Source organism: Oncorhynchus nerka, linkage group LG12 (assembly GCF_034236695.1).
Source record: "Oncorhynchus nerka isolate Pitt River linkage group LG12, Oner_Uvic_2.0, whole genome shotgun sequence".
Taxonomy (NCBI): domain Eukaryota; kingdom Metazoa; phylum Chordata; class Actinopteri; order Salmoniformes; family Salmonidae; genus Oncorhynchus; species Oncorhynchus nerka.
The window spans coordinates 86,541,741-86,555,750 of record NC_088407.1 but is presented as its reverse complement, the minus strand read 5'-3'; the positions used below and the strand labels follow the sequence as shown (position 1 = coordinate 86,555,750).

Genomic DNA, 14,010 nt, shown 5'->3' with positions numbered 1-14,010 from the left:
GCGTCAAGGAACATTTGACAACAATAAAAATGCATTCTCAGAAGTCTATAGGACTTCATCTGGTAAGAACTGTAACTCATCTGGTAGGTACTGTAGCTCATCTGGTAGGTACTGTACCTCACCTGGTAGGAACTGTACCTCATCTGGTAGGAACTGTACCTCATCTGGTAGGTACTGTAACTCATCTGGTTGGTACTGTAACTCATCTGGTAGGTACTGTAACTCATCTGGTTGGAACTGTAGCTCATCTGGTTGGTACTGTAACTCATCTGGTAGGTACTGTAACTCATCTGGTTGGAACTGTACCTCATCTGGTAGGTACTGTAACTCATCTGGTTGGTACTGTAACTCATCTGGTAGGTACTGTAACTCATCTGGTTGGTACTGTAACTCATCTGGTTGGTACTGTAACTCATCTGGTAGGTACTGTAGCTCATCTGGTAGGTACTATAACTCATCTGGTTGGTACTGTAGCTCAAATTTCCATTACCGATGCTGGCACTAAGACCACACTCAACAAGCTGTATGTTACATGTGCAACCAGGTGGAAAAAAAACTCTAGACCACCTTTACTCCACACAGAGAGGAGTACAAAGCTCTCCCTCACCCTCCATTTGGCAAATCTGACCGTAACTTTATCCTCCTGATTCCTGCTTACAAGCAAAAACTAAAGTAGGAAGTACCAATGACTCGCTCAATACAGAAGTGGTCAGATGACAATAAAGGGAAGCACAGCCGTGAGCTTCCCAGTAGCACAAGCTTACCAGACGAGCAACATTACTTCTATGCGCGCTTCGAGGCAAGCAACTCTGAAGCATGCATGAGAGCACCAGCTGTTCCGGACGACTGTGTGATCACGGTCTCAGTAGCCGATGTGAGTAAGATCTTTAAACAGGTCAACAGACGGATTACCAGGACGTGTACTCCGAGCATACGCTGACCAACTGGCAAGTGTCTTCACTTACATTTTCAACCTGTTCCTGACAGAGTCTGTAATACCAACATGTTTTAAGCCGACCACAATAGTCCCTGTGCCCAAGAACACTAAGGTAACCTGCCTAAATGGCTTCCGACCCTTAGCATTCACGTCTGTAGTCATGAAGTGTTTTGAAAGACTGGTCATGGCTCACAACACCACCATTATCCCAGAAACCCTTAGACCCACTCCAATTTGCATACAGTCCCAACAGATGACGCAATCTCTATTGCAATCCACATTGCCCTTTCCCACCTGGACAAAAGGAACACCTATGTGAGAATGCTATTCATTGACTACAGTTCAGTGTTCAACACCATAGTGCCCTCAAAGCTCATCACTAAGCTAAGGACCCTGGGACTAAACACCTCCCTCTGCACCTGGATCCTGGACTTCCTGACGGGCCGTCCCCAGGTGGTGAGGGTAGGTAACAACACCTCCCTCTGCAACTGGATCCTGGACTTCCTGACGGGCCGTCCCCAGGTGGTAAGGGTAGGTAACAACACATCTGCACCTGGATCCTGGACTTCCTGACGGGCCGTCCCCAGGTGGTAAGGGTAGGTAACAACACATCTGCACCTGGATCCTGGACTTCCTGACGGGCCGTCCCCAGGTGGTAAGGGTAGGTAACAACACATCTGCACCTGGATCCTGGACTTCCAGACGGGCCGTCCCCAGGTGGTAAGGGTAGGTAACAACACATCTGCACCTGGATCCTGGACTTCCTGACGGGCCGTCCCCAGGTGGTAAGGGTTGGTAACAACACATCTGCTACACTGATCCTCAACACAGGGGCCACTCAGGGGTGCACGCTCAACCTCTCCCTCATCGTGATCAAGACAAAGGAGATGATCATGGACTACAGGAAAGTGAGGGCAGAGCACGCCCCCATTCTCATCGACGGGGCTGTAGTGGAGCAGGTTGAGAGCTTCAAGTTCCTTGGTTTCCACATCACCAACGAACAGTCTTGGTTCAAACACACAAAGACAGTCGTGAAGAGGGCACGACAAAACCTATTCCCCCTCAGGAGACTGAAACATCGAGAGCATCCTGACTGGTTGCATCACCACCTGGTATGGCAACTGCTCGGCCTCCGACCGCAAGGCACTACAGAGGGTAGTGTGTATGACCCAGTACATCACTGGGGCCAAGCTTCCTGCATTCCAGGACCTCTATACCGGGCGGTGTCAGAGGAAGGCCCTAGAAATTGTCAAAGACTCCAGCCACCCTAGTCATAGACTGTTCTCTCTGCTACCGCACGGCAAGCGGTACTGGAGCACCAAGTCTAGGTCCAAAATGCTTCTTAACAGCTTCTACCCTCAAGCCATAAGACTCCTGAACAGCTAATCAAATGGCTACCTGGATTATTTGCATTGACCCCCCTTCCTATCTACATGTACATATTACCTCAACTAACCGGTGCCCCCGCACATTGACTCTACCAGTACCCCCTGTATATAGCCTTGTTACTCTTATTTTATTGTTGCTCTTTAATTATTTGTTATTTTTCTATTTCTTCTTCTTGTATTTATTGTTTACTTCAGTTTATTTAGTAAATACTTTAACACTTGTTTTTTTCTTAAAACTGCATTGTTTGGTTAAGGGCTTGCAAGTAAGCATTTCACTGTATTTTGGCGCACGTGACACATTTGGTTTGGTGGAAACTCCCTCTATCCCATGCCTCCATCAACCCGATGAGTTTAGATTTGTGGGAACAATCTGAAGTAGCGAACAAATGTAGACTTCAGGAGAAAGGAGTTTGTGTTTGAAGATTTTGGTTTCATTCTAGACTCTTTTCCTCAAAATGGAGATGTGTGAACTCTCTATGGAGGGTGGTGACCAATGATGCTGTGAAGATACAGGAGCAAGGGGAGTTCCTCCCTCCAGACAGTTCCGACACCAATCTAATATGTTTTTAAATCCATGGACGGGGACTTTGGTGAAAGTGTGGAGAATCGGGAAATATAGACATAACGTCAATGATTCCTCACATCCTCCCTCTCCTCTCCTTCTCAAAACCCATTGGATGAGGTCAGAGGTCCCTCCACTCCAACCTTCTCCCCCAATGGGTTTTGAGGAGGCGAGGAGAGGACACAAGGAATCAAGGAAATGCATTGAGATTCTCCCATGCATATTAGTCATATTCTGATATTGGTGATGAACAGAAGTCTGTAGCGCCACCCAGTGGTCAACATTAAATAAGTCTGTAGTGCCCCTAGTGGTCAACATTAGCAAATGAGCAGACAGTAATATGAGTTTTACCTTCACATTTAGCCATGTAATGATTTTTGATTTCTCAACTAGCCATAATTTCTTATATTCAACTGTGTTATGGTGCACTAAATTATTTTTCCTGCTGTTTTTAATGTCTGTGACTGGTACCAGTCTGTCTGTCAGACAGGCCAAGCTTTTCACATATTGTCATGCCAAACAGTCTGGCCGTGAGGTCAGTGATGGAACATAACATTAATAATGGATCTATGACAGAAATGTTTTATCGTGACATATTTCCATGTTTGAGCTTGACAGCGAAGGAGAGAGGGGAAAAAAGCAAAAACAAGAGATCATCATCTGTTGCAAAGAGTACAAGCAGATCCGGAACCAGGCTATGCTGTTGATGGTGCAATTCTGGTGGCTCCACACACCAACATGGTGGACGATTCTGGTGTCTCTGTCGGTCGTTGTCTCTCTCTCTCTCATACATATATCAAGGGGAAAGACGACAGGACAAGTCTCTGAATGTCCTTGAGTGGCCCAGCCAGAGCCCGGACTTGAACCACATATATATATATATATATATGAGAGAGAGACAACGACCGACAGAGACACCAGAATCGCCCAATTTTTCAGTTTTTGATTTGTTAAAACAGTTTGAAATATCCAATAAATGTCGTTCCACTTCATGATTGTGTCCCACTTGTTGTTGATTCTTCACAAAAAATACAGTTTTATATCTTTATGTTTGAAGCCTGAAATGTGGCAAAAGGTCGCAAAGTTCAAGGGGGCCGAATACTTTCGCAAGGCACTAATATATATATATAGAGAGAGAGAGAGGCCGTACCTTTGGAAAGTATTCAGACCCCTTTGATGTATTCCACATTTTGTTACTTTACAGCCTTATTCTAAAATGAATTAATCCATTTTTTTACATCAATCTACACACGATAGCCCATAATGACAAAGGAAAAGAAGCTATTTAGACATTTCAGCAACAAACAAAAAATATCACATTTATATAATTATTCAGACCCTTTACTCAGTACTTAGTTGAAGCACCTTTGGCAGCGATTACAGCCTCAAGTCTTCTTGGGTATGATGCTACAAGCTTGGAATACCTGTATTTGGGGAGTTTCTCCCATTCTTTTCTGCAGATTCTCAAGCTCTGTCAGGTTGGATGGGGAGCGTTGCTACACAGCAATTTTCAGGTCTCTCCAGAGATGTTCGATGGGGTTCAAGTCCGGGCTCTGGCTGGGCCACTCAAGGGCATTCAGAGACTTGTCCTGTCGTCTTTCCCTCGATCCTGGCTAGTCCCCCAGTCCCTGCAGCTGAAAAACATCCCCACAGCATGATGCTGCCACCATCATGCTTCACCGTAGCATGATAGTGCCAGGGATGGTGCCAGGTTCCCTTCAGATGTGACGCTTGGCATTCAGGCCAAAGAGTTTAATCTTGGTTTTATCATTCCAGAGAATCTTGTTTCAAATGGTCTTTAGGTGCCTTTTGGAAAACTCCAAGGTGCCTTTTACTGGGGAGTGGCTTCCGTCTGTCCACTCTACCATAAAGGCCTGATTGGTGGAGTGCTGCAGAGATGGTTGTCCTTCTGGATGATTCTCCCATCTCCACAGAGGAACTCAAGAACTCTAGCAGAGTTCTTGGTCACCCTTCTCCCCCGATTGCTCAGTTTGACTGGGCGGTCAGCTCAAGGAAGAGTCTTAGTGGTTTTCAAACTTCTTCCATTTAACAATGATGGAGGCCACTGTGTTCTTGGGGACCTTCGATGCTGCAGACATTTTTTGGTACCCTTCCCCAGATCTGTGCCTCAACACAATCCTGTCACAGAGCTCTACGGAATTGTTTTTTCAACCACATGGCTTGGTTTTTACTCTGACATGCACTGTCAACTGTGCAACCTTATATAGACAGGTGTGTGCCTTTCCAAATCATGCCCAATCAATTGAATTTACCACAGGTTAACTCCAATCAAGTTGTAGAAACATCTCAAGGATGATCAATGGAAACAGGATGCACCGGAGCTCAATTGAGTCACAAAGCAAAGGGTCTGAATACTTATGTAAATGTTTTTAATGCATTTCCAACAATGTATTAAAACCTGGTTTTCTCTTTGTCATTATTGGGTAGTGTGTGTAGATTGCTGAGAATTATATTTAATACATTTTAGAATAAAGGCTGTAACGTAACAAAATGCGGGAAGAGTCAAGGGGTCTGAATACTTTCCGAAGGCACTGTACAGTGGGACAGATAAAATGAGAAAAATAAATCCAGCAAATCACATTGTAGGATTTTTAATGAATTTATTTGCAAATGGTGGAAAATAAGTATTTGGTCACCTACAAACAAGATTTCTGGCTCTCACAGACCTGTAACTTCTTCTTTAAGAGGCTCCTCTGTCCTCCACTCGTTACCTGTATTAATGGCACCTGGATTTTTTTTCTTCTCATTTTGTCTGTCATAGTTGAAGTGTATCTATGATGAAAATTACAGGCCTCTCGTATTCTTAAGTGGGAGAACTTGCACAATTGGTGGCTGACTAAATACTTTTTTGCCCCACTGTATATAAAAATAAAAAAACACACTACCGGTCAAAAGTTTTAGAACACCTACTCATTCAAGGGTTTTTCTTTATTTGTACTTTTTTCCCTACATTGTAACTATGAAATAACACATGGAATCATGTACCCCAAAAAAGTGTTAAACCGATCTAAGTATATTTTATATTCTTCAAATAGCCACCCTTTGCCTTGATGACAGCTTTGCACACTCTTGGCATTCTCTCAACCAGCTTCAGCTGGAATGCTTTTCGAACGGCCTTGAAGGTGTTCCCACATATGCTGAGCACTTTTTGGCTGCTTTTGTCCGGTGGCTAAGCGTACCAACAGGACGGAACATAGTCTGTTCATTGTCATGTCCTTTGTCCTCACTGGAACTTTCATGGCAGCGTGTCCATGTTCTGAGTCAGATTTTGTATTGTACTAGTCTTTCTCATACTTGTCTGTAACCATGTTCATAATGTTACTATTAGTTGAAAAATAAATCAAATACATCAGATCGGAGACGATTAGATTTATTTTTAAGTAACAAATACAGAATATTTGAAAATTAAGGGTCACAATAAACTTTTTTTTGATAACTTCACTTTCAAGTACAATATGAGCCAGTTGGCCACTGAAAGACACGGTAAGAATCTGGTTGCAACAGTGTAGCACCTAGAAGACGGGGTCAGAAAAATAGAACACTGTTTGTTTATGCTGAAAGTATGTAACAGACTGTTATTAAGTAGTCAACTGCTTTACGTAAAATGCTCCGTTTATGGAGTTACATATTTACTCTTTAAATAATGGCAGGCAATCTGGGGTGAAGTTTTCCCTAGGTACAGGTCAAGGATTAGCTTCCCCATCTCCCCCTCCTAACCATTAACCTGACAACAACAGCATCTAGGAGTAACTTCACCCTGGTCCACACCACACCAGGCAGCCTCACTTCTCCCGCAGCGCCCTGGCCGTCTCGTCCAGGGCCTCGCGTGGCTCGTTGGGGGGTGGGATCTTCAGATCTGTAGGCTCCACCCCCCACACCTCCGTGGCGTAGTCGGTGATGGTACGGTCGCTAGAGAACTTCCCAGACGCAGCGATGTTCTTGATCACCATCTTGGTCCACTCCCTCGGGTTCTAAGGAAAAAAACATGATGATATATATATATATATATATATATAATGCCACTTTACTTTTACATTTTGGTCATTCAGCAATTTTTTTTAAATATACACACACACTTTTGTCTGAAAAGACTTGCAGTAGTGAGCGCAAACTTGTTTATGGTAGCATGTAAACCCTGTGGGAATTGAACCTACAACTTTGGTACTACTAACACCACTGTCTTACCTACTGTGCCACAAAGGACCACCTTAGAATGGTAATTGTGCCCAGATGTACCTTTTCTGCAGGATGGTCCGTATCAGGCTCTACTGTAATCTAGTCAGCAGGATGGTCCGTATCAGGCTCTACTGTAATCTAGTCAGCAGGATGGTCCGTATCAGGCTCTACTGTAATCTAGTCAGCAGGATGGTCCGTATCAGGCTCTACTGTAATCTAGTCAGCAGGATGGTCCGTCTCTACTGTAATCTAGTCAGCAGGATGGTCCGTATCAGGCTCTACTGTAATCTAGTCAACAGGATGGTCCGTATCAGGCTCTACTGTAATCTAGTCAGCAGGATGGTCCGTATCAGGCTCTACTGTAATCTATTCAACAGGATGGTCCGTATCAGGCTCTACTGTAATCTAGTCAGCAGGATGGTCCGTATCAGGCTCTACTGTAATCTATTCAACAGGATGGTCCGTATCAGGCTCTACTGTAATCTAGTCAACAGGATAGTCCGTATCAGGCTCTACTGTAATCTAGTCAACAGGATGGTCCGTATCAGGCTCTACTGTAATCTAGTCAGCAGGATGGTCCGTATCAGGCTCTACTGTAATCTAGTCAGCAGGATGGTCCGTATCAGGCTCTACTGTAATCTAGTCAGCAGGATGGTCCGTATCAGGCTCTACTGTAATCTATTCAGCAGGATGGTCCGTATCAGGCTCTACTGTAATCTATTCAGCAGGATGGTCCGTATCAGGCTCTACTGTAATCTAGTCAACAGGATGGTCCGTATCAGGCTCTACTGTAATCAGGCTTCCGCAGCATACCACCCTGCATCCCACTGCTGACTTGCTTCTGAAGCTAAGCAGGGTTGGTCCTGGTCGGTCCCTGGATGGGAGACCAGATTCTGCTGGAAGTGGAGGGCCAGTAGGAGGCACTCTTTCCTCTGGTCTAAAAAAAAAAAAATCCCAATGCCCCAGGGCAGTGATTGGGGACATTGCCCTGTGTAGGGTGCTGTCTTTCAGATGGGATGTTAAAATGGATGTGTGGACTCTCTGTGGTCACTAAAGATCCCATGGCACTTATTGTTAGAGTAGGGGTGTTAACCCTGGTGTCCTGGCTAAAGTCCCAATCTGGCCTTCATACCATCAAGACCATCTAATCATCCCCAGCTTCTAACTGGCTCATTCATCTCCCCTGTAACTATTCCCCAGGTCGTCACTGTAAATGAGAATGTGTTCTCAGTCAACTTACCACGCTATTAGTTAGAGGTACATGGAGGATAATGATGATTACCTGATATAGTCATTATTAACTAGAGGTACATGGGGGATAATGATGATTACCTGATATAGTCATTATTAACTAGAGGTACATGGAGGATAATGATGATTACCTGATATAGTTATTATTAACTAGAGGTACAATGATGTTTACCGGATATAGTCATTATTAACTAGAGGTACATGGGGGATAATGATGATTACCTGATGTAGTCATTATTAACTAGAGGTACATGGGGAATAATGATGATTACCTGATATAGTCATTATTAACTAGAGGTACATGAGGGATAATGATGATGACCTGATATAGTCATTATTAACTAGAGGTACAATGATGTTTACCGGATATAGTCATTATTAACTAGAGGTACATGGGGGATAATGATGATTACCTGATGTAGTCATTATTAACTAGAGGTACATGGGGAATAATGATGATTACCTGGGTCATTATTAACTAGAGGTACATGAGTGATAATGATGATTACCTGATGTAGTCATTATTAACTAGAGGTACATGGGGGGATAATGATGATTACCTGATATAGTCATTATTAACTAGAGGTACATGGAGGATAATGATGTTTACCTGATATAGTCATTATTAACTAGAGGTACATGGAGGATAATGATGATTACCTGATATAGTCATTATTAACTAGAGGTACATGGAGGATAATGATGATTACCTGATATAGTTCGTTGACTTTCTCCTGGCACTTTATGTAGTCCTCATAGTCTGCAAACACCTTGAAGCTGAAGACAGAGACAGTCAATGTCAAGACCACAGCAGCCAACAGTACTGTAGCCATAGAAATACAATTACTGGAATCAACATTCCCATTCAAATCAATGTTCTGCGTTGGGTGTTGCAGTCAAATTGACTGGAGAGGCGTTCCTCGACCCTTCTGGTCTGCATCCCAAAATGGCATCCAATTCCTTTTACAGTTGACTACTTTCGACCAGGGCCTGGTCAAAAGTAGTGCACTATATAGGGAATAGGGTGCCATAGGGCTCTGGTCTAAAGTAGTGCACTATATAGGGAATAGGGTGCCATAGGGCCTGGTCAAAAGTAGTACACTATATAGGGAATAGGGTGCCATAGGGCCTGGTCAAAAGTAGTACACTATCTATATAGGGAATAGGGTACCATTTTGGGGTTCACAGCCACTACCTACCGGTCATGGTTGAAAAGCATATTGGTGACGTCTTTGAAGAGATCTGGTTGTTTGGGACAGAAGAATCCACTGTTGATCTGATCAATGGCTTGCTTCAGTTCTGGAATCTTCTGGTAATACGTCATGGCATCGTAGCTTAAGAGGAGAGAACAGGAGGAGTAGCAACATTTCTCACAACAAGACATCATAGTCACATCTCTACATTACATCTACATCTCAAGTTTTACAAAAGAGCAACATCCCTTTCAACCAAAACTGGTCAACAATGTGTTCAGGGATTACTTCCTCAGTAAATCACACGAGTCGAGTTTCTTATTGAGTTAAGCATCGCATAACTTTATGGCACGGTCGATGTGGCGCGGCCGATGTGGCATTGCATAAAGTATGACCCTTAGATTAGTATTAGATATATTTTGTGGAAAAAAACCCTACCCTCTATGTCCCCCTGTGTGTGTGTGTGTGTGTGTTACCCCTGTACGTCCATCTCTGCCACGTCCTCCACCCTCATGCCGAAGATGAACATGTTCTCCTCTCCAGCCTCCTCGGCCATCTCTACGTTGGCTCCGTCCATGGTGCCGATGGTGAGCGCTCCGTTCAGCATGAACTTCATGTTGCCAGTGCCGGACGCCTCCGTGCCAGCTGTGGAGATCTGCTCAGACAGGTCCGTGGCTGGGATTACTGTAGGGGGGACATAGATTACTGTAGGGGGGGACATATATTACTGTAGGGGGAATAGATTACTGTAGGGGGGACATAGATTACTGTAGGGAGGGATAGATTACTGTAGGGGGATAGATTACTGTAGGGGGACATAGATTACTGTAGGGGGATAGATTACTGTAGGGGGGAATAGATTACTGTAGGGGGGAATAGATTACAGTAGGGGGAAAAAATAGATATAGAAAAACCGATCCATCTCTAATACAGGATACAGTTTATAGTGCACTACTTCTGACCAGGGCCCGATTTATATTTACATTAACCAACACAAAAACATCCTATGGCGTTCTGCATTAGCATCGAACAGCCCCCGTGATATGCAGCTGTTCAGGGAAGCTAGAAACCATTATACACAGGCAGTTAGAAAAGCCAAGGCTAACTTTTTCAAGCTGAAATTTGCTTCCTGCAACTCTAACTCAAAAAAGTTCTGGGACACTGTAAAGTCCATGGAGAATAAGAACACCTCCTCCCAGCTGCCCACTGCACTGAAGATAGGAAACACTGTCACCACTGATAAATCCACCATAATTGAGAATTTCAATAAGAATTTTTCTACGGCTGGCCATGCTTTCCACCTGGCTACTCCTACCCCGGTCAACAGCACTGCGCTCCCCACAGCAACTCGCCCAAGCCTTCCCCATTTCCCCTTCTCCCAAATCCGTTCAGCTGATGTTCTGAATGAGCTGCAAAATCTGGACCCCTACAAATCAGCCGGGCTAGACAATCTGGACCCTTTCTTTCTAAAATTATCTGCCGAAATTGTTGCCACCCCTATTACTAGCCTGTTCAACCTCTCTTTCGTGTCGTCTGAGATTCCCAAAGATTGGAAAGCAGCTGCGGTCATCCCCCTCTTCAAAGGGGGGAACACTCTTGACCCAAACTGCTACAGACCTATATCTATCCTACCATGCCTTTCTAAGGTCTTCGAAAGCAAAGTCAACAAACAGATTACCGACCATTTCGAATCTCACCATACCTTCTCTGCTATGCAATCTGGTTTCAGAGCTGGTCATGGGTGCACCTCAGCCACGCTCAAGGTCCTAAATGATATCTTAACCGCTATCGATAAGAAACATTACTGTGCAGCCGTATTCATTGATCTGGCCAAGGCTTTCGACTCTGTCAAGCACCACATCCTCATCGGCAGACTCGACAGCCTTGGTTTCTCAAATGATTGCCTCGCCTGGTTCACCAACTACTTCTCTGATAGAGTTCAGTGTGTCAAATCGGAGGGTCTGCTGTCCGGACCTCTGGCAGTCTCTATGGGGGTGCCACAGGTTTCAATTCTTGTACCGACTCTCTTCTCTGTATACATCAATGAGGTCGCTCTTGCTGCTGGTGAGTCTCTGATCCACCTCTACGCAGACGACACCATTCTGTATACTTCTGGCCCTTCTTTGGACACTGTGTTAACAACCCTCCAGGCAAGCTTCAATGCCATACAACTCTCCTTCCGTGGCCTCCAATTGCTCTTAAATACAAGTAAAACTAAATGCATGCTCTTCAACCGATCGCTACCTGCACCTACCCGCCTGTCCAACATCACTACTCTGGACGGCTCTGACTTAGAATACGTGGACAACTAATCCTCGACTTTGGCAAATACTTAGGTGTCTGGTTAGACTGTAAACTCTCCTTCCAGACCCATATCAAACATCTCCAATCCAAAGTTAAATCTATAATTGGCTTCCTATTTCGCAACAAAGCATCCTTCACTCATGCTGCCAAACATACCCTTGTAAAACTGACCATCCTACCAATCCTCGACTTTGGCGATGTCATTTACAAAATAGCCTCCAATACCCTACTCAACAAATTGGATGCAGTCTATCACAGTGCAATCCGTTTTGTCACCAAAGCCCCATATACTACCCAACATTGCGACCTGTACGCTCTCGTTGGCTGGCCCTCGCTTCATACTCGTCGCCAAACCCACTGGCTCCATGTCATCTACAAGACCCTGCTAGGTAAAGTCCCCCCTTATCTCAGCTCGCTGGTCACCATAGCATCTCCCACCTGTAGCACACGCTCCAGCAGGTATATCTCTCTAGTCACCCCCAAAACCAATTCTTTCTTTGGCCGCCTCTCCTTCCAGTTCTCTGCTGCCAATGACTGGAACGAACTACAAAAATCTCTGAAACTGGAAACACTTATCTCCCTCACTAGCTTTAAGCACCAACTGTCAGAGCAGCTCACAGATTACTGCACCTGTACATAGCCCACCTATAATTTAGCCCAAACAACTACCTCTTTCCCTACTGTATTTAATTAATTAATTAATTAACTTTGCTCCTTTGCACCTCATTATTTTTATTTCTACTTTGCACGTTCTTCCATTGCAAATCTATCATTCCAGTGTTTTACTTGCTATATTGTATTTACTTTGCCACCATGGCCTTTTTTGCCTTTACCTCCCTTACCTCATCTAATTTGCTCACATTGTATATAGACTTGTTTATACTGTATTATTGACTGTATGTTTGTTTTACTCCATGTGTAACTCTGTGTCGTTGTATGTGTCGAACTGCTTTGCTTTATCTTGGCCAGGTCGCAATTGTAAATGAGAACTTGTTCTCAACTTGCCTACCTGGTTAAATAAAGGTGAAATAAATGAATAAAATAAACATTGCTCATGATAGTCATTTAGCAGACTCTCTTATCCAGAGAGACTTACAGTCGTGAGTCATTTAGCAGACTCTCTTATCCAGAGAGACTTAGTCGCGAGTCATTTAGCAGACTCTCTTATCCAGAGAGACTTAGTCGTGAGTCATTTAGCAGACTCTCTTATCCAGAGAGACTTAGTCGTGAGTCATTTAGCAGACTCTCTTATCCAGAGAGACTTACAGTCGTGAGTCATTTAGCAGACTCTCTTATCCAGAGAGACTTACAGTCGTGAGTCATTTAGCAGACTCTCTTATCCAGAGAGACTTACAGTAGTGAGTCATTTAACAGACTCTCTTATCCAGAGACTTACAGTAGTGAGTCATTTAACAGACTCTCTTATCCAGAGACTTACAGTAGTGAGTCATTTAACAGACTCTCTTATCCAGAGACTTACAGTAGTGAGTCATTTAACAGACTCTCTTATCCAGAGACTTACAGTAGTGAGTCATTTAACAGACTCTCTTATCCAGAGACTTACAGTAGTGAGTCATTTAACAGACTCTCTTATCCAGAGAGACTTACAGTAGTGAGTCATTTAACAGACTCTCTTATCCAGAGACTTACAGTAGTGAGTCATTTAGCCGACTCTTATCCAGAGAGACTTACAGTAGTGAGTCATTTAGCAGACTCTTATCCAGAGAGACTTACAGTAGTGAGTCATTTAGCAGACTTTTTTTTACCTAGCCGGCTTGGGGATTCAAACCAGCAACCTTTCGGTTATTGGCCCAATGTTCTTAACCGCTAGGCTACCTGGCACATTTGGGGGACATATTTAGCGCTACCTGTATCTAATAGAGTAACTGCCACTAAATGTAAATGAAGGACACAAAGTATATTGAAAGCAGGTGCTTCCACACAGGTGTAGTTCCTGGGCGAATTAAACAATTTAACATCCCATCATGCTTAGGGTCACATAAAAACATTGGGCAGGCCATTATTTTGGCTACGCCCCCACAGGATGACAATTCCCTCATCCTCAGGGCACGAGTGGTCACAATGGTTTCATGAGCATGAAGACGATGTAAACCATATGTCCTGGCCGTCTCAGTCACCAGATCTCTCCAATAGAGTTCCAGACATTTGTAGAATCTA

General features: G+C 44.0%; 1 protein-coding gene across 1 annotated transcript in view; it reads right to left on the bottom strand.

The window, feature by feature from the left end:
* Positions 1–6,262: 6,262 nt before the first annotated feature.
* The window catches only part of LOC115138854 (glycogen phosphorylase, liver form-like), a 35,106-nt gene continuing 27,358 nt past the window's right edge, over positions 6,263–14,010 (bottom strand). The window contains exons 17-20 of the mRNA XM_065025906.1: positions 10,005–10,212; positions 9,535–9,669; positions 9,046–9,112; positions 6,263–6,879 (exon numbers count right to left, since the gene is read on the bottom strand). Coding sequence (XP_064881978.1) covers positions 6,691–6,879; positions 9,046–9,112; positions 9,535–9,669; positions 10,005–10,212 — 599 coding nt within the window. The 3' untranslated portion in view covers positions 6,263–6,690. The remainder of the gene's footprint in view (positions 6,880–9,045; positions 9,113–9,534; positions 9,670–10,004; positions 10,213–14,010) is intronic.